The 24508-nt window shown below is 35.2% G+C and overlaps 1 protein-coding gene across 2 annotated transcripts in view; it reads right to left on the minus strand.

The window, feature by feature from the left end:
- The window catches only part of LOC140439754 (facilitated trehalose transporter Tret1-like), an 89114-nt gene that overhangs the window by 63307 nt on the left and 1299 nt on the right, over positions 1 to 24508 (minus strand). Inside the window, exon 2 of one of the 2 annotated variants that reach the window (XM_072529894.1) lies at positions 15389 to 15609. The exons of the other annotated variant lie outside the window; for it this stretch is intronic. Within the exon in view, the coding sequence (XP_072385995.1) occupies positions 15389 to 15608 (220 nt within the window). The 5' untranslated portion in view covers position 15609. The remainder of the gene's footprint in view (positions 1 to 15388; positions 15610 to 24508) is intronic. 2 annotated transcript variants of the gene reach the window in all.

A 24508-nucleotide genomic window follows, 5' to 3' on the forward strand; every position in this document is an offset into this window, starting at 1 on the left:
TTGGTTAATTATAGTTGTGAAGTGATCATAGAATTGATTTTCTGTATTTAAATGTTCTTCTATGTATTTACTATACTTGTTCCAATCAATTTCTCTAATGTTTTTTCTAAAATTTAAGTTTTTATTGGTTGTAATGCTTTTTCCTTCACTATAGTTAATTTTCATTAGAATAATTGTAGGAAAATGATCGCTACTACCACAATCTTTCAAGACATTCCATGCACATTGTATTGCTAGAGAGTCAGATACAAATGATAGATCTACATGACTGGATCCCTCTAGTGGAGTATGAATTCTAGTGCTTCTTCTATCATCAAAAGTATATTTAATTAAACTTGTCAAAGATTTTTAATAAACAGTTACCATTTCTATTACTTACTTGACTACTCCAACATGGGTGATATGCATTCAAGTTTCCCATAATGAGCACATTGTTCCAATTATTATATTATTATTATTTTTTCAGATTTAGCCATACGGCTCACACTCCCTCTAAGGGGAAAATTCACTCATCCCAGATATCTACAGTATCAAAAGGATTGAGCTCTGGTGGGGCTTTTTCCATGTTATCGAGTCCTAGGTGACTTGGTATGTCGGTGTATCTCCCAAAAATTTTCGTACGCATCTGGACGTCGAAAGTAACACAGCTTTCTGCATAATCTTATATAGATGTTCATTTAGACCCAGCTTTTTTATGTTTTCTAGGAGGCTCTTCGGGATGACTCCAGTGGTAGAAAGAATAATAGGTATCGTCTGGGTACTTTCCATTCTCCATTGTCTCCTTATTTGTATTTCTAGATCTCTGTACTTATTCGTCGATCTTTTCGTATTTAATACGTAAATTATTGGTGTTGGGTATCGCCACATCAATAAGTGTTGTTTGCCTAGTAATTTTATTAACTAGTATGAGAGCGGGTCTATTATGGGCCATTGGTTGGTCTGTAAGCACAGTGCGGTGCTAGTATAGCTTGTAGTTGTCATTTTCAAGCATTCTATCAGGGACGTATTGATAATAAGGACGATAGTCGGTTTGAAGAAGTCCCAGTTTGTCTGCTAGTTCTTGGTGGACAATCTTTCCTACTGAGTCATGGCGTTCTTTATAATCAGTACCGACAAATGCCTGGCAGCCACCGAAAGATGTTGGATAGTTTCTTGGGCTTGGCATTCATATCGACATTTGTCATTTTGGACTTGAGAATCTTTAACAATATATTTCAGGTAATTTTTAGTTAGAGTAACCTGATCCTGAATGGCAAGTAGGAAACCCTCAGTCTCGGGAAACATCTTTCCTGATGTCAACCAATAGTTCGACGCTGTATTGTCGACATATTCTTGGCTAATCTCATTGAGATGTCGCTTATGCAGAGGTTTACTCATCCAGGTGCGCATTTTTTCTTGCTTAGTCAGGTGGTTTATGCACATTTCTTGTTCCCTCAGTTGAAGCGGCGTCGTATCATCTACTGCGCAAATTGCTCGATGTAATGTAGATGTGTCAGCCTGTACCTGAAAATAAGTTCTTAAATTAGCAATTTATTTATCCAATTGCTCACCTATATCCATAAGTCCTCTTCCCCTTTGATAATGCGGTAATGTTTTTCTCTCTACTGCACTGCGTGGATGATGTTTTTGCGCCTTTGTGAGAAGTGTTCTTACTTTCCGCTGAAGACCCTCTATATCCGTTTTTGACCACTTTATAATACCAAATGAGTAGCTCAGCGCGGAACAGGTGTACGTATTTAATGCCTTAAACAAATTTTTACTATTACGATATTACCGATTTAGTTGTCTTACTCTTCGCACGAACTCCGAAGTTAGTTCAGTTTTCATTTGTTTATGGTCAATTTTCCGCGCTTGTTTTACTCCGAGATATTTGTACATATCATTTTCACCCATTGCCTCGATGTTTTGACCATCTTGCATATCGAAACCTCCGGGCTGAACCTTTCCTCTCACTATATTTAGTATACGGCACTTGTCTAGTCCAAAAGTCATACTGATATCATTTGAGAAATTTTCTACAGTTTTAAGCATCTCATCTAGGTGGTTTCGAGTGAAAGCCATTAATATTAAATTATCCATATACAACAGACGATTAAGCTTCGCTATAAGAGTGTTGTTATTTTTGATGCTAAATCCTGAGTCAGTAGAGTTCAGCAGCTGAGATAGTGGGTTCATTGCTAGGCAGAACCAAAGTGGACTCAACGAGTCACCCTGGAAAAGGCCCCGGTTAATAGGGATATCTTCAGTTTCGATATTAATTTCACCAGGTATTTGAAGGTGAATTTAGTATTCCACTCTGACATTATATGCTTCAAAAAGGTCACGAGAGTATCATCGACCTTATATGTTTTCAATATATCTATAAGAAATTCATGCGGCACTGAATCAAAAGCCTTCTTGTAGTCAATAAAGGCAGTAAAAAGGTTTTGTTTTTGGTGTATGCCTGGTTAGAAATGACTGAGTCGATAATAAGTTGTTCCTTGCAGCCCACGGAGCCCTTAGCGCATCTCTTCTTTTGAGGCTCTATGATATTGTTTAGAGCATAATGTTGGTAGATACGCCGGGCCACACAGGATGTAACCAATTTGTACAAAGTTGAAAGACAAGTAATTGGGCGGTACTTGGCTAGATCTTGGGTATTACTTTGATACTTCGGTATTAGATAAGTAGTTCCCTGAGTAAGAAATGATTGCATTTTCTGTGAATTAGAAACAATATTATTCATAAATATTGTTAAAAGCTCATGAACACTCCAAAACTTCTTTAGCCAGAAGTTTTGAACTCCGTCTGGTTCAGGAGATTTCCAGTTATAAAGCTCTTTTATAATGTTCGAGACTTCTTCAGTGGTAAAAGGTTCATAAGGAATATTACTGTAGTGTTGACAGTTGTTCGTCGTTTCTTCAATCTATCCAGCATTGTTGTTATGAGTAGCTGGCGTCGAAAGTTGGTTTCCCCAAAACTCATGAATTTCTTCTTGGCTTGGGTAGGATTTATTATTTGCATTTTCTACAGTGGAATTAAGTTTCCTATAGAAAGCCTTGTATCTTGTACCTTGTACCTCCTCAGGCGGCCTGAGTAAACAGATAGTTTTTGTTTTAATGTGTCCACGCATTGTTGAGGTGTGTTGTTTTCTGGATCATTAGAGTGTTAAACAATATTTCTTCAGCTCTTTTGATGATTTGTCTACTTCTTACTCCTCTTACGTATTCTGTTATTTGTCCAATGTCCCTACGCAGTAATTCAATCTTCCCCAGCAGTCGTTTTCCCAGGGTGCTATTCTGTTATCAGTCCTTCCGATGTTGGTACCCCGTCGTGTTCTGATCTTAATGCCCATAACATTAGCAATTGCTGTTGCTGCACAGTAAATCAGCATATGCAAATATTCTAATGTGTGGGCTTCTGTGATATAATTGGGTAGGACTTCAGTATTCACAATTTTTAACAGCGCTCCTAGTTTCTTAGAAGAGTTTATTTTTGGTAACGGTGGTCTGCTAAGTGAGTTTGTTCCACTAAACTCTTGTACAGTGCATGCCATCTCGTTTACCAGACTATCGTGCAACTCTGTATTGTCCTGCTGTGTTTTATTAGGTTGAGTTTCTTGTATGAGAAGCTCAGGAATCTGCTCAATAGGGACTTCATTAGGGACTTGGTCTGCAACTTGCTCTTGGCTATGGATCTCCCGGTCAATTTCGCTTCTGATAATGTTTCGTCTAGTCTCTGGGATAAGATTGCTTCTTAAAATTACTCGGTATTGGTCTGCTACTCTTTGTTCAGATACTTGGATTTCTGGGTATTCCCTGCAAAATTCGGCATACAGTTGTTGTCGATAGCCGATCGTTTCTTGACCGAGGTTTGTCACCTAATAATAAAAGCGCAAAATATTTTCGTTTATGGTCACAGTTCATTTCATGCGCTGCCTCGGTCGTCCCGCTTGAGTGAGCGCCTGCTGATGTTCCAGCGCGGCACCTTCAGCGAGTGGAGCTCTTATTGTTGTTTGGCTCATTTGTGGTTCTTCTTGTTGTTGGGCTGTAGCTGATTGTATGACAGGGGCCCGCCTCCTCAACACCTTACCACCGACGTTCCCGCATGCTGTCACGTCCAGCGCCGGCTCCAGACGTGCCCTGGCGATCCCCAGGCAGTGACCCTAAACATAAATTATTAAACTCCATTTTCATGGGTGTGTATTTTATACCTACTGCCAGGTGTCAGTTTTTATTCCACGGCAGGTATCCCTGCTGCCCTCTGGGTATCGGTTCTAAGAATACCCAGAGAGCATCCCCCATTCGCAGGGGGCCGCGCCTGATAGAAGAACTGACAAAAACTCTCACAGGATTATTATTATTTTTATTATCCAGATTTAGCCATACGGCTCACACTCCCTCTAAGGGGAAAATTCACTCATCCCAGATACCTACGGTATCAAAAGGATTGAGCTCTGGTGGGACTCTTTCCGTGTTATCGAGCCCTAGGTGACTTGGTATGCTGAAGTATCTCCCAGAAATTTTCGTACACATCTGGACGTTGAGAGTAGTACAGCTTTCTGCATGGTCTTGTAGAGATGTTCATTCAGACCTAGCTATTTTATGTTTTCTAGGAGGTTCTTTGGAATGACTCCAGTAGTAGAAAGAATAATCGGTATTGTCTGGGTACTTTCCATTCTCCACTGTCTTCGTATTTGAATTTCCAGATCCCTGTATTTGGCGATTTTTTCGTTCTGTTTAACACCAAGATTATTGTTGTTGGGTATCGCCACATCATTTAATGTTGTTTCTCTCTTTAGTTTATTAACAAAAGTATGAGATCTGGTCTATTATGTGCCACTGTTTGATCTGTTAGCACAGTGCGGTCCCAGTATAGCTTGTAGTTGTCATTCTCAAGTATAGTCTCAGGGACGTATTGATAATATGGAAGATGGTTTGTTTGAAGAAGTCCCAGTTTGATAGCTATCCCTTGATGAATGATCTTTTCTACTGAGTCGTGCCGTTCCTTATATTCAGTTGCAGCAAATGCCTGACAGCCTCCGGTAAGATGTTGGATGGTTTCCTGAGCTTGACATCCATATCGGCATTTGTCATTTTGGACCTGAGGGTCTTTGACGATATATTTCAGGTAATTTTTGGTTGGTATAACTTGATCCTGAATGGTCAGTAGTGAACCTTTTGTTTCAGGGAACATCTTTTCTGATGTCAGCCAATAGTTCGACGCTATATTGTCGACATGGTCTTGACTGGCCTCATTGGGATGTCGCCCGTGCAGAGGTTTACCCATCCAGGTGCACATTTTTTCGTCCTTAGTAAGATGGTTTATGCGCATTTCCGGTTCCCTCAGTTTGATCGGTGTTGTATTATCTACTGCACAAATCGCGCGATGTAGAGTAGATGTCTCAGCCTGCACCTAAAAATAAGTTCTTAAATTAGTAATTTGTTTTTCTAGTTGCTCACTTATATCCATAAGTCCTCGTCCTCCTAAATACCGCGGTAATGTCGTTCGTTCTACTGCACTTCGAGGATGGTGTTTTTGTGCCTTTGTGAGGTGTGTTCGTACTTTTCGCTGAAGATTTTCTATATCGGTTTTTGTCCACTTAACAATACCAAATGAGTAGCTAAGCGCGGACACGCGTAGGTGTTTAGTGCCTTAAACAAATTTTTACTGTTAAGGTGTGAACGAAGCACCTGTTTTAACCTTCGTATAAACTCAGTAGTTATCTCAGTTTTCATTTGCTTATGGTCCATCTTCCGCGCTTGCTTTATTCCAAGGTATTTATACATATCATTTTCACCCATGGCCTCGATGTTCTGACCGTTTTGCATATCAAATCCGCCGGGCTGAACCTTTCCTTTGATTATATTTAAGACACGGCACTTGTCAAGACCGAAGTGCATACTAATATCATTAGAGAAATTTTCTACTGTTTCAAGCATCTGATCCAGGTGGCTTCGAGTGGAAGCTAATAGTTTTAAATCATCCATATACAATAGATGATTAAGCTTCGCAACAACAGTGGTGTTATTTTTTATGCTTAAACCTGCGTCAGTTGAGTTCAGTGTCTGGGGTTCATCGCTAGACAAAACCACAGTGGACTCAACGAATCTCCTTGAAATAGGCCCCGGTTGATTGCAATATTTTCAGTTTCGATATTGTTTTCACCAGGTATTTTGAGGTGAATTTTTGTCTTCCAATCTGACATTATATGTTTTAAAAAGGTCACTATGTTATCATCGACTTAATCAAACGCTTTCTTATAATCGACGAAAGCAGTAAAGAGATTCCGTTTTTTGTTATATGCTTGGTTAGAAATGACAGAGTCGATGATAATTTGTTCTTTGCAGCCCATGGAACCCTTCGCGCATCCTTTCTGTTGTGGCTCTATGATATTGTTTAGAGCACAGTGTTGGTTGATACGCCGGGCTACACAGGATGTGACCAATTTATACAGAGTTGGAAGACAAGTAATTGGGCGGTACTTGGTTGGATCTTGGGTGTTATTTTGATCTTTGGGAATTAAATAAGTTGTTCCCTGGGTTAGGAAAGATGGTATTTCCTGCGGATTAGAAATAGTGAGCAAACAAAGTGAGCAGATCTCCGCCGAGAAGTTCAACTTCAGAAAAACACATTGCTAATCTGCAAATAACTACCATGCAACAACCATCGAGCAACAGAACCTTGTCTAGCGAACAACAAAGGAATGAAAATTGCTTAACCAATATAGTACTCCAAGAGACAGAGTCAACTGAGAATCAACATGAACAACCAGGTAACTCTTTTCTTTCTAATCATGCTTCTTCTTCTTCTTATCTACCGTCACAAATATACATCGCTAATCCACAAGATAGCCAAGAAAACAGAGATCAAGAATGGAAAACTGTTCAAGCCCACAAACGAGCAAGAAATGACAGCCCTGGAGGTGATAAACAACTAAAACAAACAATAATGAGCGATTACTGGCTCAAAGCACCCACACCAACGTCTAATAGATTTGCTAGCTTAGATGAAGTACCTGATGAGACCAACCAAACCAGAACTGATGCAGTTAAAGAAAGTATTCAACCCCCACCCATATTCGTTTCAGATGTAGGTGATATACAACCTCTTCGACAATTGTTAGAAACAATATCCCCTCTGGGATATTCCATCAAATGTCTCTAAAACAACCAAGTAAAGATCCAGCCCTCAACTTCTGAATATTACCGAAACATAACCAAAGCACTCAATGAGAAAAATACACATTATTACACCTACCAAACAAAGGAAGAAAGAACATTCCGAGTTGTGCTTCGTAATATGCATCAGACAGCAGATAAAGACGCTTTAGTCCATGAGCTAGGATTAATGGGACACGAAGTAACCAACATAGCTAATATATATAAGAATGAATCCAAAATAGCGCTTCCGCTCTTTTATATAGAATTAAAAACTAAGCCAAATAATAAAGACATATATGATGTGAGAACACTCCAGAACATGATTGTGTCCTTCGAACCACCATATCCCAAACGTCAGGTTCCCCAATGTACCAAATGTCAACGCTACGGTCACACACAAAAATTCTGCCATATGCCTCCAAGATGCGTAAAGTGTGCAAGTAATCATCTTACTTTACACTGTCCACGAAAAGAACGCAGCAATAACGTAAAATGTGTACTTTGTATGGGAAACCATCCGGCCAACTATAAGGGCTGCAGCGTATACAAACAAATACAAAAAGAAAAATTCCCCCAACTCAGAAAGAATCAAGAGACCCACAGAACAGACACTCATGAAACCAATAGTCAAAGAGTAACCCCTGGTGTTTCTTACGCTCAAAAAACTTCAGGAAATAGTCAAGCGGATGAAATCACAAATCAACAAACTAATGTCGGCTCAAACCATTCAACGGAAATTGCCAACCTTGAAAACCTGATGACAAAACTAGTAGAGAGAATGGACACTATGCTTAACCTTCTTATGACTATGATTTCCAAAATGCACTAATGCAACACAGACTTAAAATAGCCGTCTGGAACTCAAATGGCCTAACGAACCACATCCAAGAAATAAAAATTTTCCTCGACGAGAAGAAAATTGATGTTATGCTTGTATCAGAAGCTCATCTAACAGACAAAAACTATATCAAAATTCCCAAGTACATTGTCCACTACACAAAACATCCAAATGACAAGGCACACGGTGGCACAGCTATTATTATCAAATCTAATATAAAACACCATGAGTTAAATAAGCTCAGTGAAAAGTACCTGCAATCAACTAGCATTGTCATCGAAGACTGGCTAGGCAACCTTACCTTATCTGCGGTCTACTGTCCTCCTGGTTAACCAATCAACGAAAACAACTTTAGCACCTATTTCAGTTCTCTTGCAAAGACACCAATTATTCTCTATGGAAGGCGACGAGAAAGGTAAAAGGTCCACAAGACGCCATACCTCCTCTAAAAAATGTCAAAGGTAAATGGGCAAGAACAGACACAGAAAAATCTGAAACATTCGCTGAACATCTTTCTACAGTATTTAGTCCATTTAACAGAGTAGTGCCATTAGAACAAGAAGAATTATTTAATTCTTTTCTTGAGGCTCCATATCAAATGGATCTACCAATCACCAAGTTTAATATTAAAGAAGTAAAATAGATAATAAAGAATGAAATACAACCCAATAAGGCTCCGGGATTCGACCTCATAACGGGTAAGATCCTCCAGGAACTAACCAATGAATATTACCAAATATTCACTATGATCTTCAATGCTATGCTTTGTCTGCATTACTTCCCTCTGCAATGGAAAGTGGCACAGATTATACTCATTCAAAAACCTGGTAAAGATCCAAAAGATGTCAACTCATACCGACCGATTAGTCTACTCCCAGTCATCTCTAAGGTCTTCGAAAAACTTCTACTACGAAAAATCAAACCAATATTGGACGAAAAGTGTCTCATACCTGACCATCAATTCGGTTTTCGTAACCAACATGGTACAATAGAACAAGTTCACAGACTATACACAACAATAAGAAGTAGTCTCGAGAACAAGCAATATTGTACTGCATATAATATGCATATAATATGCTTTCACGGGCTGTATGGCAAGTGGCGCCATCTTGTTGAAATCAAATGTCGCTGAGACTGCGAGCTTCAATTTCAGGTACCAAATAGTCCGTTATCATGGCACGATAACGATATCCATTCACAGGAACATTCTGGCTGGCATCCTTTTTAAAGAAATATGGACCAACGATTCCACCAGCCCATAAACCACACCAAACAGTGGTTTTTTCAGGGTGTAATGGCAACTCTTGAACCTCTTTGGGTTGTTTATCACCCCAAATACTGGCATTTTGTTTATTAACGTACCCATTAAACCAAAAATGTGCTTCATCTGAAAACAAAATTTTTCTCGAAAACAGTGGATCTTCTGAAAGTTTATTAAGAGCCCATCGACTGAAACGGTGACGACTCAAAAGGTCGGTTGGCTTCAGCTCTTGCACTAATTGCATTTTGTATGCTTTTAAAACAAAATCCTTACGTAAAATACGCCAAGTTGTTGCATATGACAAGCCAAGCTTTTAAGAACGGCGACGAATCGATTCTTTATTATTTTCGAGTACACTATCCGTTATGTCCGCTATATTTTATTCAGTACCTGCTGAATGGGGTCTATTTGGTCGCGTGTTATCCAATAATGAAAACTGGGTTTTAAATTTACTAATCGTAAAGCGAATTGTACGTTCGATAGGCCGATTATACGGACCATAAATTGCTCTAATTCCTCACAGAACTCCCATTTTCAAAGTACAACTTAATAATTTCTAGACGCTGTGCCGGACTAAGTCTTTCCATCATAAAATTTCAAACAATACTGAATAAAAGCGAAATGTCAGTTTGACAGTATTCATGCACGATCTCCAATCAAATCCCCACCAAAAAAGGTACATCTAAATGAATCACCCTTTATATGGTGCAAATAAATAAATATTGATTGTCGGTAATGTGTAAAGTTCTATTTTATATACTATTTAGTTTGTTTACTATTAATATTGGCTATAAGTACGTGTGCTTGGTTGTATAGTAGGTAATTTCCAGCCACTTCGAGTCTGTCAAAAAGTAACTAACTTCGCAAAAAAATAATTACTAAATTCACTAGACAGTTCGGACTGGAGATAGCGAACCGAGTATACCAGCAACATTAAGTATGAAAGAGAAAGAGAATATTGAGTTTTTGCTAATAGTAGGTTATAAGTATAATACATTTCTAGAATCGGCAGATATTTTTAATTTCCGATAATTTCTTAATTATCGTTTTCTGTCCTTTACGCTACATGAAATGTGCAAATATTTAAATCTTTATCTAAAGCTTTAATTAGGAGGATATATTCATAATAGGTTGTCATTTAACAATTGGCCGCAAATAGTTTTAATTCCATTAATAGTAATTAATTTGTGAACAAAAATTTTTGTTTATTTATTTAATTTTTGAACAAAAATTTTATTTCGGTCATTTATTTTTTAAACAAATACTATATAAACAAATACTACAAAGCTAATTTTTTTTAAAAGATTCAAGGCCTTTCACCAAGGCCTTGGAACCCTCCAAAGTCATATATGTATAAGTTTAACTAACTTTTTCGGTATTCCTATAGCCCAGTCTGGTTATACAAAAATCATCCATTTCACGGCAAAATGTTTCGCAGATATCTCAAGCTTTTAAGACATAGGTGGGGGTTACTAGATGACGAATAGATAAAAAGATACTCCTATTTTTACCTTTCGTTTTTTTTAAACAATAATTTATGGTCAAAATTTGATTTTTTATCTATAAGTTTTTTCCCTTATAATTTAAATAAACAATATTTATACCATTTTTTTATATCAAGAATATCTTTATTTTCCCGTTTTTTCAATTAAAATTGATAGATAATTTACGGAGATATTTGCAAAAAAGCAGTTTTTTTGCACTAATTTATAAATTTAATTAATTTTTTTATTAACAAAATAAAATGTTATTAATACATTTCAACATTGAGGAATTAACGTCCTTTAAATTTGTGCGAAATTTTCCCCCGATCGGTTAAATAGTTTAAAAGTTATTCAATTTGTTTATCCCTGGGACTAATTATTTAAACCATTGAACTTGCCCTATGAATAATGCTAGACACATTTAATAAATTTCATAGGATTCTTTAAGACTTATACTATCTCAGAAGTTAAATGAATATTGAGTTTTCATCGAAATTATTTACAAAATAATTTTTTTTTTTTTTTTTTTTTATTAACATTTAAGATTTTTACAATCTGTTTTGCAGTGAAAACAATAAGTAAAATTTTTTGTCTTTACATGACAGAGAGATGTAAGGTCCAGTGACCAAATCATCACGACACAAATTGGCTTTTTACCGGTAGGATGCGCACATACACTGATACGCGGGCACTAAAAGCGGCACTGATCACAATGGCTGGGTGCTGTTGAAGGCGTAACTCCCACTGCTGTAGGCTCTGTCAGGATAGGTGAGGTAGGTCCAAGGGGTCATGTCGCTTCAATCTCTTCGCTTGTTGGTTGTTGAGAAGATTGTGTGCCAGGGTATTAGGATGCACCCGCAACCTGTTTTGATATTGTTCAGAGGTTTTTTTGCACTCTTCAGAGACTGTTAGTACCTGAAGATCTCTATGTATTGCATCATTCTAGATATACCAAGGTGCATTAGCGATTGTTCTCAGAGTTTTGGATTGGAATCTTTGTATTATCATAATATTAGATTTGCTAGCTGAACCCCAGAGCTGTGAACCATATGTCCAAATGGGTTTTATTATTATATTGTATATTAGCAGCTTGTTGTCAATCGATAGGTGAGAGTTTTTTCCCAACATCCAGTAAAGTTTTCTGTATAAAATTCCCAATTGAAGCCTTTTCGTCCATATATGTTTGGTCCAAGTTAGACGTTTGTCAAGGTGAATACCTAAGTATTTTACGTCATGCTTTTGGGGCAAAGGATGTCCATTGAGGTTAACTTGTGGACATGTACCTCTTCTTAGAGTGAATGTAATTTGTGTAGATTTTGAGGGGTTTACTCTAATTCTCCAGAGTTTAAGCCATTCATTTGTTTTGTTCATATGTAGTTGCAGTCTCTCTGATGCTATTGTTGGGTTGCTATGAGAGGACAAGAAAGCAGTATCATCTGCGAATGTTGCAAGCGTTAGATTATTGCTTATTGGCAAGTCAGCCGTATATATCAGGTACAGAATCGGTCCGAGCACACTACCCTGAGGTACACCAGATAGGATGGGGTAGAGTTTTTTATAGGCTTCACTATATTTTACCAGATATCTCCTTTCTGTAAGGTATGATTGAAGCAGTTTAAAGTAAGGGTAAGGTAAATTTTTCTTTAATTTGTACAGAAGTCCTGTATGCCACACCTTGTCAAAAGCTTGAGAGGCGTCTAAAAAGGCTGCAGTACAATATTGCTTGTTCTCGAGACTACTTCTTATTGTTGTGTATAGTCTGTGAACTTGTTCTATTGTACCATGTTGGTTACGAAAACCGAATTGATGGTCAGGTATGAGACACTTTTCGTCCAATATTGGTTTGATTTTTCGTAGTAGAAGTTTTTCGAAGACCTTAGAGATGACTGGGAGTAGACTAATCGGTCGGTATGAGTTGACATCTTTTGGATCTTTACCAGGTTTTTGAATGAGTATAATCTGTGCCACTTTCCATTGCAGAGGGAAGTAATGCAGACAAAGCATAGCATTGAAGATCATAGTGATTATTCTGTAATAGTCATTGGTTAGTTCCTGGAGAATCTTACCCGTTATGAGGTCGAATCCCGGAGCCTTATTGGGTTGTATTTCATTCTTTATTATCTGTTTTACTTCTTTAATATTAAACTTGGTGATTGGTAGATCCATTTGATATGGAGCCTCAAGAAAAGAATTAAATGGTTCTTCTTGTTCTAATGGCACTACTCTGTTAAATGGACTAAATACTGTAGAAAGATGTTCAGCGAATGTTTCAGATTTTTCTGTGTCTGTTCTTGCCCATTTACCTTTGACATTTTTTAGAGGAGGTATGGCGTCTTGTGGACCTTTTACCTTTCTCGTCGCCTTCCATAGAGAATAATTGGTGTCTTTGGACGGAGTCAAATTTTCTAAGTAAGTTTGGATCCCCCTGTTTTTCTCTTCTTTTAATAGATTTTTAAGTCTTCTGGTAATTCTGTTTAAATTTTGTTTGTCAATAGGAGCGTGTGTGTTTTGCCACTTTTTCCTAAGTTTTCTTTTCTCATCGATCAGGTTTTTTGCACTTTGCGAACAGTTTATGCTTTCCTTCCATGTTGTTTGTTCAGGAGTAGAAATCCAACCTGCCTTTTGTATCGAGGTAGTAAGTTGTTGTACCGCATTTTCAATTTGTAATTCTGTTTTAAGTGGCAAGTTCGTTGGTATTTGTTCTGCTAGTGCGCTTCGGAATATTTTCCAATTTGTTTGATTATTGGTTAGGACTGGAGGCTTATTTCTGAGTATGATTTTGGAGTCTAGGTCAATTAGAATGGGAGAATGATCTGAAGAGAGGTCCCAGCATGATTCTATTGCTAAATAGTTAAGAGAGATACCTTTAATCACACAGAAGTCTAAGAGATCTGGTGTTTTATTTGGATCTGTAGGCCAATAAGTTGGTTCTCCTGTAGATATGTGTTGTAGGTTGTTTCCTGTTATTGACTTCAGCAGTTGTCTACCCCTTGTTGTAATTACCCTAGAGCCCCAGTGATGATGTTTACAGTTAAAGTCTCCTCCTGCTATGAATTTGTGTCCAAGAGAACTGAAATAGGTGCTAAAGTTGTTTTCGTTGATTGGTTAACCAGGAGGACAGTAGACCGCAGATAAGGTAAGGTTGCCTAGCCAGTCTTCGATGACAATGCTAGTTGATTGCAGGTACTTTTCACTGAGCTTATTTAACTCATGGTGTTTTATATTAGATTTGATAATAATAGCTGTGCCACCGTGTGCCTTGTCATTTGGATGTTTTGTGTAGTGGACAATGTACTTGGGAATTTTGATATAGTTTTTGTCTGTTAGATGAGCTTCTGATACAAGCATAACATCAATTTTCTTCTCGTCGAGGAAAATTTTTATTTCTTGGATGTGGTTCGTTAGGCCATTTGAGTTCCAGACGGCTATTTTAAGTCTGTGTTGCATTAGTGCATTTTGGAAATCATAGTCATAAGAAGGTTAAGCATAGTGTCCATTCTCTCTACTAGTTTTGTCATCAGGTTTTCAAGGTTGGCAATTTCCGTTGAATGGTTTGAGCCGACATTAGTTTGTTGATTTGTGATTTCATCCGCTTGACTATTTCCTGAAGTTTTTTGAGCGTAAGAAACACCAGGGGTTACTCTTTGACTATTGGTTTCATGAGTGTCTGTTCTGTGGGTCTCTTGATTCTTTCTGAGTTGGGGGAATTTTTCTTTTTGTATTTGTTTGTATACGCTGCAGCCCTTATAGTTGGCCGGATGGTTTCCCATACAAAGTACACATTTTACGTTATTGCTGCGTTCTTTTCGTGGACAGTGTAAAGTAAGATGATTACTTGCACACTTTACGCATCTTGGAGGCATATGGCAGAATTTTTGTGTGTGACCGTAGCGTTGACATTTGGTACATTGGGGAACCTGACGTTTGGGATATGGTGGTTCGAAGGACACAATCATGTTCTGGAGTGTTCTCACATCATATATGTCTTTATTATTTGGCTTAGTTTTTAATTCTATATAAAAGAGCGGAAGCGCTATTTTGGATTCATTCTTATATATATTAGCTATGTTGGTTACTTCGTGTCCCATTAATCCTAGCTCATGGACTAAAGCGTCTTTATCTGCTGTCTGATGCATATTACGAAGCACAACTCGGAATGTTCTTTCTTCCTTTGTTTGGTAGGTGTAATAATGTGTATTTTTCTCATTGAGTGCTTTGGTTATGTTTCGGTAATATTCAGAAGTTGAGGGCTGGATCTTTACTTGGTTGTTTTAGAGACATTTGATGGAATATCCCAGAGGGGATATTGTTTCTAACAATTGTCGAAGAGGTTGTATATCACCTACATCTGAAACGAATATGGGTGGGGGTTGAATACTTTCTTTAACTGCATCAGTTCTGGTTTGGTTGGTCTCATCAGGTACTTCATCTAAGCTAGCAAATCTATTAGACGTTGGTGTGGGTGCTTTGAGCCAGTAATCGCTCATTATTGTTTGTTTTAGTTGTTTATCACCTCCAGGGCTGTCATTTCTTGCTCGTTTGTGGGCTTGAACAGTTTTCCATTCTTGATCTCTGTTTTCTTGGCTATCTTGTGGATTAGCGATGTATATTTGTGACGGTAGATAAGAAGAAGAAGAAGCATGATTAGAAAGAAAAGAGTTACCTGGTTGTTCATGTTGATTCTCAGTTGACTCTGTCTCTTGGAGTACTATATTGGTTAAGCAATTTTCATTCCTTTGTTGTTCGCTAGACAAGGTTCTGTTGCTCGATGGTTGTTGCATGGTAGTTATTTGCAGATTAGCAATGTGTTTTTCTGAAGTTGAACTTCTCGGCGGAGATCTGCTCACTTTATTTGAATTTAAGAACGGATTGTCTATGTCCATCCTGTATCACGATTAAATATTTTATACATCACGAACAATTTACAAAATAAACGTTTGAAAAAGGGGTATGTTTTTTACTTATAAACAATTGTAATAACTTCTATATTTTTCAAGCTACAGACTTGTACGTATAACCATTAGATAGCTGGTAAAAAACTCACATTAAACAAAAAAAATATACCTTCTATAAACAATAGGAACGAAGTTAGCGACAATTTTTTTGTTAATTATATCTCCATTGTTTATAAACATTAAGAAGTTAAATTTGCACAAATTTTGAATGAAAATCTAAACTTTATATTAAATTTTACAGCTATAAAATTCATCCAATTTTTCGAAACTTAAAACATTTCGAAACGAAGTTACTTTCGAAAGATCGGCATAGGAAAGTGGAGGGGAAACTGTTTTAGCTCCTCGCTGCAAAATTTAATATTATGGTTACGGATTTATCATTCAAAAGCTTCAACAGTTCTGTAGGAATTTCATCAGGTCCATTTGCTTTTCCATTTTTAGCGTTTCTTATTGCGTATTCTACTTCTTCTTTCAATATGTCTGGCCCAATTGCATTGATTATCTGAGTTAAGTTGTTTCTATCGTCTTCAAAAATGCATTCAGGTATTCTGTCCATCTTTTTATTTTATTCTCTAGATCTACAATAAGATTTCCATCTTTGTCTTTAAGTTTACCTATTTGGCATTTCTTTATGCTTCCTGTTATCTCTTTTACTTTTTTGTGCCTATTGAACGCATCATACTTTTTCTCATAGGTTCCCATTTCTTCACATTGTTCTTTAATCCATTCCTCTTTGGCTTCTTTTATTCTCTTTTTTATGTGTTTATTTATTTCTTAGTATTTGTCTGGGTAATTCTTCATCTTTCTTCTTTGTTCCATCAAGTCTAGTATATCTTGTGTCATCCACCCCTTATTCTTTGTTGTTGTTTTTGTAAGATGTTTCTTTCCTGCTGTTTGTATAGCTGTATTTATGTACTTTAATTTTTGGTTAACGTTGTTTGTATCGTTAATTTGTTGCTGCACTGAACGGAGGTTTTCATTTATTTCTTCTCCTGTTTCTTGTCGTATATTTTTGTTTCTAAGTTTATTTAAATCTAGTGCCTTTCTGTGTGGTCTTCTAATCTTTTTTGGTCTCGCCTCTATCACAGTAACTACCGGGTTATCATCTGAGCCTATATCAGCTCTTGGGTGCGTCTTAGTACATTTAACAGCATTATGATACCTCCTTGCTATCATAATGTAGTCTATTTGATTTCTCACTATTTTTTCTTTGGTATGTTGTGGAGATGTCCATGTATATAACCGTCGAGGAGGTAATTTAAAAAAGGTATTTGTTATTACGAAGTCTTCACTTTGGCAAAATTGAATCAATCGATCTCCTCTGTCATTTCTGTTTCCAAGCCCATATTTTCCTACTTGTTCTCCTACCTTACCTTGACCCACCTTGGCATTAAGATCGCCCATTAATATGTTAATGTATGGAAAGACTGCCTTAATAAGTGAAGACAAACAACCTGCAACAAAAAGGTTGAGACCTGACAGTGAAGTCGAATAAATGAACCAAATTTTAACTTTTAAACCAATGTATGTAAAGAAAATAAAAAAAGTAAAGTTCAATAAACATTGCAAAATTTAATAAGGCAAGTGATGAAAAAATCGACTTATTTTATCAAAGCAGTAAGGCAGATTAGATTAATATTGTATATCATATTTGTAAGAAAAATAGAATAAAAATCAATATTGTTAATTATAAAAATACAAACAATTATAATTAATATAAGGAATACAATAATATAATGTGTAAAAAATTACCTGAAATTTAATTTATAAAATATATAAGTATTATTACATCATTGATATAAAATGAAAAAACATATGTTGATTTTCCGGGATTTTCCGAGATTTATGGGGGGTGAAAATTATGTCATCATTATTAATACTGCGACAGACTATTCAAGCAAATTAAAAAAAAAGTAAGTATTTAGGGTGAATTTCAAATGGACTCAATTTTTTCGAGTTTCCCCATATTTTCCGGCCAGTGAAAACTATGTAGTTATTCATATTTCGATGAGCTACCCCAGAATAAAAAAAAGAGGCTTGCAGCTGCAAAGGAAGCCGAGATAATGTAATTTTTTTTTTAAGATATGATTTTTTAAAAATAGTCACTAACTTCGTTCCTATTGCTCATTGAAGGTTTTTTATTTTTTAATGTGAGCTTTTTTACCAGCTATCCAATGGTTGTACGTACAAGTTTGTAGCTTGAAAAATATAGAAGTTATTACAATTGTTTATAAGTAAAAAACATACCCCTTTTTCAAACGTTTATTTTGTAAATAATTTTGATGAAAACTCAATATGCATTTAACTTCTGAGATAGTCTAAGTCTTAAAGAATCCTATCAAATTTGCTGAATGTGTTTAGCATCATGCATAGGGCAAGCTCAATAGTTTAAATAATTAGCCTCAGGGATAAACAAATTAAATAACTTATAAAATATTTGACTGATCGGGTGGAAATTTCGCACAAATCTAAAAGATGGTAATTCCTTGATGCTTAAATGTATTAATATCATTTTATTTTGTTAATAAAAAAATTAATAAAATTTATAAATTAGTGCAAAAAAACTGCTTTTTTGCAAATATCTCTGTAAATTATTTATCAATTTTAATTAAAAAAACGGTTAAATAAAGATATTCTTGACATAAAAAAAATGACATAAATATTGTTTATTTAAAATATAAGGGAAAAAATTTATAGACAAAAAATCAAATTGTGACCATAAATTATTGCTTAAAAAAAACGCAAGGTAAAACTAGGAGTATCTTTTCATCTATTCATCATCTAGTATCCCCCACCTATGTCTTAAAAGCTTCAGATATCTGCGAAACATTTTTCCACCTTTTTTTTTAACCAGACTGGGCTACTAACACTTATAGTTGTTTTAACAGGTTTTGTCAATCTACTTCATCAAACACCTGAATGAAATCAATATGCAAGTTGTAAATTGAAGACTTCTTCTTCTTCTTATTGTGCCGTCAACCCTACGTAGGTTGGCAATTATAATGGCTATTTCTATTTTTGAAATTGCTGCTCTAAACAAATCAATAGATCTGCATTGATACCAATCACGTAGATTCTTTAACCAAGAATTCTGCCTGTGGCCAACAGATCTTCTTTCTTGAATCTTTCCCTGTATTATGAGTCTTAAAATTTCTTATTTTGGTCTCCTCATCACATGGCCTAGGTACTCCAGTTTTCTGGTTTGTATAGTGGTGATTAGTTTTGTTTATTTACCAACTCTCTCCAGTACTTCTTTATTTGTAATTCTATCAGTCCATGATATTTTTAATACTTTGCGGTATATAACCAGAGTTCGAAAGCCTCGATCCTTTTTAAATTGCATTTTTTAAGGTTTAAGTCTCTGCTCCATATAATAATAAAAATATATAACATCGAATGGTACGTGGTCTGATTTCCATATTAAGATTTTTGCACGTTAGGAGTTGCAGAATGCTGATCTGGCAATCTCTATTCGCCTGTTTATTTCCGCAGTATAATCATTGATTTCATTGATCAAAGTTCCCAAGTACTGATATTTTTCTACATGTATTACCATTAATTGTCAATATGTGGTGTATATTTTGTGGTCTTTTGTAATTGGCATATATTTCGTTTTTTTTTTTAGCATTTATAATAATTCCCATCTTATCACATGTTGTAACTCTTCTATACTCGTTGCAATGATCACAGTTTTTGAAAATTTCTTCAGAATAGAAGTTAAAAAAAAGTGGCGATAAACCCATCCCTGTCTAATTCATCTACAAATCTTCATTTCTTCTGACTATTGATCATCCATTTGAACTATGGCACTTTGGTTTCAATATAATCTTTGGATTATCCTTATGATTTTATTGTCGATGTACTGCTTCATAAATATTGATATTATTTTTTCATGTTTACTTTATCGAAAGCTTTTTCGTGGTCAATAAAGGACAAGATGCATATGCGCAATGCCTAAGGTGGCATTTAACACTGTTAAGGCCCTATAACGTTACAGAGTCGTTTGTCCTCCCCCTTCTACATAGGAAATATGATTTCTACTTTCTAATCTTTTGGAATGACTTTTAGTGTCTATATGCGACAGATTAGTTTATGGATACGCTTCCATAGCACATGTTTACCGTTTTTTATCAGTTCTGCAGTTATTCCATCTATGCCAGGTGCTTTGTAATTTTTCAGATGTTTTTTGACGTATATAGTTTCTTTCAATATTGGTTCCTTTTTAAGGAACTGCTCTTTAAGTTGTGTTTAAGAGCTCTTGAAAATGCTTCTTCCATCTTTTCATTAGTTCCTGTTTCTCGCTGATAAATGTCCAGTTTTTGTTATTGCACACTGTTGTTCTTGTACTGTGTTCTTGAGTATATCACTTGATTTTCTTGTAAAATTTTCTAGTTTTTCTTCTGGTATTATAGTCTGTAATTTGTTGTATTTTTTATTTAACATTTCACTCTTTTCTCTTCTATATATTCTCCTTGCATCCCTTCTTAGTTCTTCATATATCCTTCTATTAAATCGGGAATTCCTTTGTAGACATTTCTGCCTAGCTGTATTTTTGCTATTTACTAGTTATTGGCAATGTTGACCAAACCAGTTCGCGTTTTTTGCTTGAGGTTTCACCTAATGTTTCCCTTGTTGTATTCTTAATTATCATTTGGATGATATTTCAGTCGTCTTCAATATTATTTTCTTTTCCTCTTTCATTTAATATTAGCTTTATTTTCTGCTGGTACAAAGAACAACTAATAGTCCTAATAATTATTTTAAAATAACTTTTTTGATTTTCTGTAAATTAAAGTTTATCTGTTTCAGTAAATTAAAAATTATTTAAAAAATAATATGACCATGGAAGACGTACAGATTTGGTTATTATCTCTATAAAATTGGAATTCTCCTAAGGAATTGATTACTATTTAACTGGGAATAAGCCACAATTAAAGGTTAAAATACGTTTATTGACGTTTCAATTTCCACTTCGGAAATCGTTCTCAAAATACATACATTAGTAAATTAAATTCTTCTAATAATTTAATTTTATCTGACTCATTTTTTAGAAAACCAACACACACCAACAGATATTTAAATTTCAAATCAAATCACAATATTAATATTAAAAAGGGAATCATTAAATCCTTATACGATAGAGCCAAAATTACTTGTTCTAACGAAAATTCGTTCTTGGAGGAGAAACATTTGTTAACATCTGTTTTATTAAAAAATGATTATCCTTTATCGTTTATAAATAGGGAATTTTCAACAATCGATCGAATAGAACAAAACAACTTATAACGAGATCCTACAGCCTATACAAGGGATAATACGAGGAAAATAACAATACCATATATAAAAGGATTATCGGAAAAGCTTAAAAGGATAGAAAATAAATTCAACATTTTAACAACATTCAAAACAACAAACACGTTGAGATCTATTTTGTCCAAAATCAAACCTAACAATGAACAAGAAAGGACAAAGAATTGCATTTATAAAATACCTTGTGAATGCGATCAGTTTTATTTAGGTGAAACATCAAGGCCATTAAGTGTTAGAATAAGTGAACATCAATCCTATATTAAAAATAGAGAATTTGATAGATCTCAAATATGTAAACATGCATGGGATAATGAACATAGGGTTCAATGGAATGATTCAAATATAGTCCTAAAAGAAACGGATGGTAAAAAGAGAAAAATCAAAGAAGCGGCTCTAATTATGCTAAATGAGACCAATTGTGTCGCGAATTCCTCGGCAGAATGTAGTAGGATCTGGTTACCCATATTGAAAGAGGAAGTTATTAAAAAGAAAATACCAGTATTGGTAAGTCAGTAACATATAGAGAATACATCATTTATATTTTTTAAATCACAAACATATAAAATCGGAATTTGGTATTTATTGAAGGTAAACTAAATACAAGATCAAATACTTACCATGTCGGGATAGTATTATGAGGTTTTTTTCCTGGTTTTTCCCTCATAATTTACTATGGAATCACTAACAGGAGAATTTTACTGTCATCATGGCATGTATTTGTCTTTTTAAAGACGAATTACATGTTATGATCTTTTCTGACGGATATTCTCAAGTTAAAGTTGATTTCATGTAATCGAATGAACTATCTTATAAGTAAAGTCGTCCCAGGAACGCAACTCAACAATATTGGCAATATCATTTTAAAGTCGTCTACTTTAAAATGTATAATGTATGTCTGAATTGTCAATATAGATGAGTCAGATAAAATTAAATTATTAGAAGAATTTTTCACTAAGTAACAAAAACAAAATTTGTTTAATTTACTAATGTTTGTATTTTGAGAACGATTTCCGAAGTGGAAATTGAAACGTCAATAAACGTATTTTAACCTTTAATTGTGGCTTATTCCCAGTTAAATAGTAATTAATTTAAAATGCCACAAGAAAATAGCTTCAGAACAATATTAAGGAATTGATATCACCGAAATGATTGACAACTTTGTTTCCCAGAAAATCAGAGAAGTTATTATAAAATAATTATTAGGGCTATTAGTTTTTCTTTGTACCAGCAGAAAATAAAGCTAATATTAAATGAAAGAGGAAAAGAAAATAATATTGAAGACGAATGGAATATCATCCAAACTATAATTAAGAATACAACAAGAGAAACATTAGGTAAAACCTCAAGCAAAAGAAACGAGAACTGGGTTGGCAACATTGCCAATATTAATCACACAAGATGGGCCTCTAGTAATTATTAAAAAGAAATATAATATTAAGTATACCTAATTACTTTTTAATCATAGGGTTTTTTCTTTCTGTTCTCTATGTGTCAGAGTTAAAACACACCAGTAAAAGATGCCATAAACTAAGTTTTACTATCTTTACCTAAATTTTAAAAGTTTAGAATGTATTTTGTCCATTATTTTATATTTTATATGTGTGTTATTAATGTTGAGTGGCAATGCTTTTATAAATAATCTCAACGACTAGTAAGTTGCACTGAAGAATTGTGATAATTTATAAATACATATTTACATATTTTTCTTATTACAGTGTCTTGAAAAAGGAATAAAACCATTTCGAAAGCTAGACAAAAAGTCAAAAGAGTGTTTCATTTGGTATTAAACATCTCGGCCAATTTTCTGACTGTAACCCTAATAAACTGTGTTGTTTGTATATATATATATATATATATATATATATATATATATATATATATATATATATATATATATATTTATTTGCTCATAGAGAAAATAGTTACTACGATATTCCCTCAACAATACTTTTCTCATCCAATTGAGGAGTGTGAAGCTGAAGAAATCCTCTCGATGACGGAGCATCAACTGATGGAGGCATGTAATAGGGTAGGAAATAATCAAGATCGGGCTTAGATGTAATCCCAAACATCGCTTAAAAAGCAGCTTCCAAAGAATAATCGGCACTATTCCTGGAGATTTACTAATGCCTCAAGGAAGATTCTTTCCCACATATGAAGGCAACAAAGATTAGTGCTTTGCCCAAAAGGGAAGAAACCACCAGAGTATCCATAATCTTATCGTCCGCTGGATACAGCCGGCAAAATATTATAACGAATAGTTCAATCAAGAGCCGCAGTTGAACCTCTGCTCAACAGCAATCAGTATGGTCTTCGAAAAGGGCACTCAACACTAGATGCCATTAATCTTATCATTAACACAGCTAAGTAGGCGATCACAGGGACCAGATAAAAGAGTGGTACTAAGAAGTACTGTCTGGTGGTTACATTTCCCATCAAAAATGTTTTGCATGTTAAGGAAATAAATCTCACATTCTACATCATCTTCAAGAGAATCTGCCAGTGGATGAACACAGTCAATTTAAAACTAGCGAAGCACAAAACTTGGGCAGTGCTTATTAGTAGTCGGAAACAGGTGGAAATCGTAACGTTGAGCATTGGAGAACATGAAATTACATCCATTCCTTCGGTACTTGGGAGTACTGTTTGATGCCAGACTCAGCTTCATGCAACACGTAGAGTATGTCAGTAATTAAGGGTCAGTAATAAAGGGTCAGTAGTAAAAGCAGCCTTGTCACGGCTAATGTCGAATATACGTGGACCAAAACAAAGCAGGAGGACGTTATTGTCGTCAGTAGTCACGCTTATATTAACATACGGAATATCAATTAGGCCTGACACCATCGGAACCCAGGAATCACGGAGGAATATCGCATCAGTATATCATCTGCGTGTTTTAAGAGTTTCCAGCGCATTCCTCACAGTATATGAGGACGCAATATACGTCATATCTGGGATGCTACCCATTGAACAACTACATTGTGCCTTGGTGAACTTAGAAGAAGAGAACGGCAAAACAGCATGCGTCGATGGCAATTACAGTGAGATTTCGCAATAACGGGCATGTGGACGCTTGATCAGTTTTTATCGTATAATAATTCTATACATAGTCATATTAAATTTACAATAGAAACAGAACAAAATCAATCCATTAATTTTTTAGATTTAAAAATCATCAGACTTAAAAATAAACATAAATTCGCCGTATTTCATAAACCTACCCATACTGACACGACTATTCACAATTCATTATCTCATCCTACACAACATAAACTGGCAGCCTATCATAGCATGTTATATAGATTAATAGAAATTCCGATGTCAAAATACAACTTTGAGACATAATTAAACATCATTAAGCAAATAGCAGTAAACAATGGGTACAACGAACAAACAATTAATCAAATTTTAAATAAAAACAACACTAAACTAAAACTAAAAACTTATTCAAATATATTAAAAACAACACCAAAATAAAAAGCACTTACACAGTGGTGTATTTTTACAACTTAAATGCG

Source organism: Diabrotica undecimpunctata, chromosome 4, assembly GCF_040954645.1.
Source record: "Diabrotica undecimpunctata isolate CICGRU chromosome 4, icDiaUnde3, whole genome shotgun sequence".
Taxonomy (NCBI): Eukaryota; Metazoa; Arthropoda; class Insecta; order Coleoptera; family Chrysomelidae; genus Diabrotica; species Diabrotica undecimpunctata.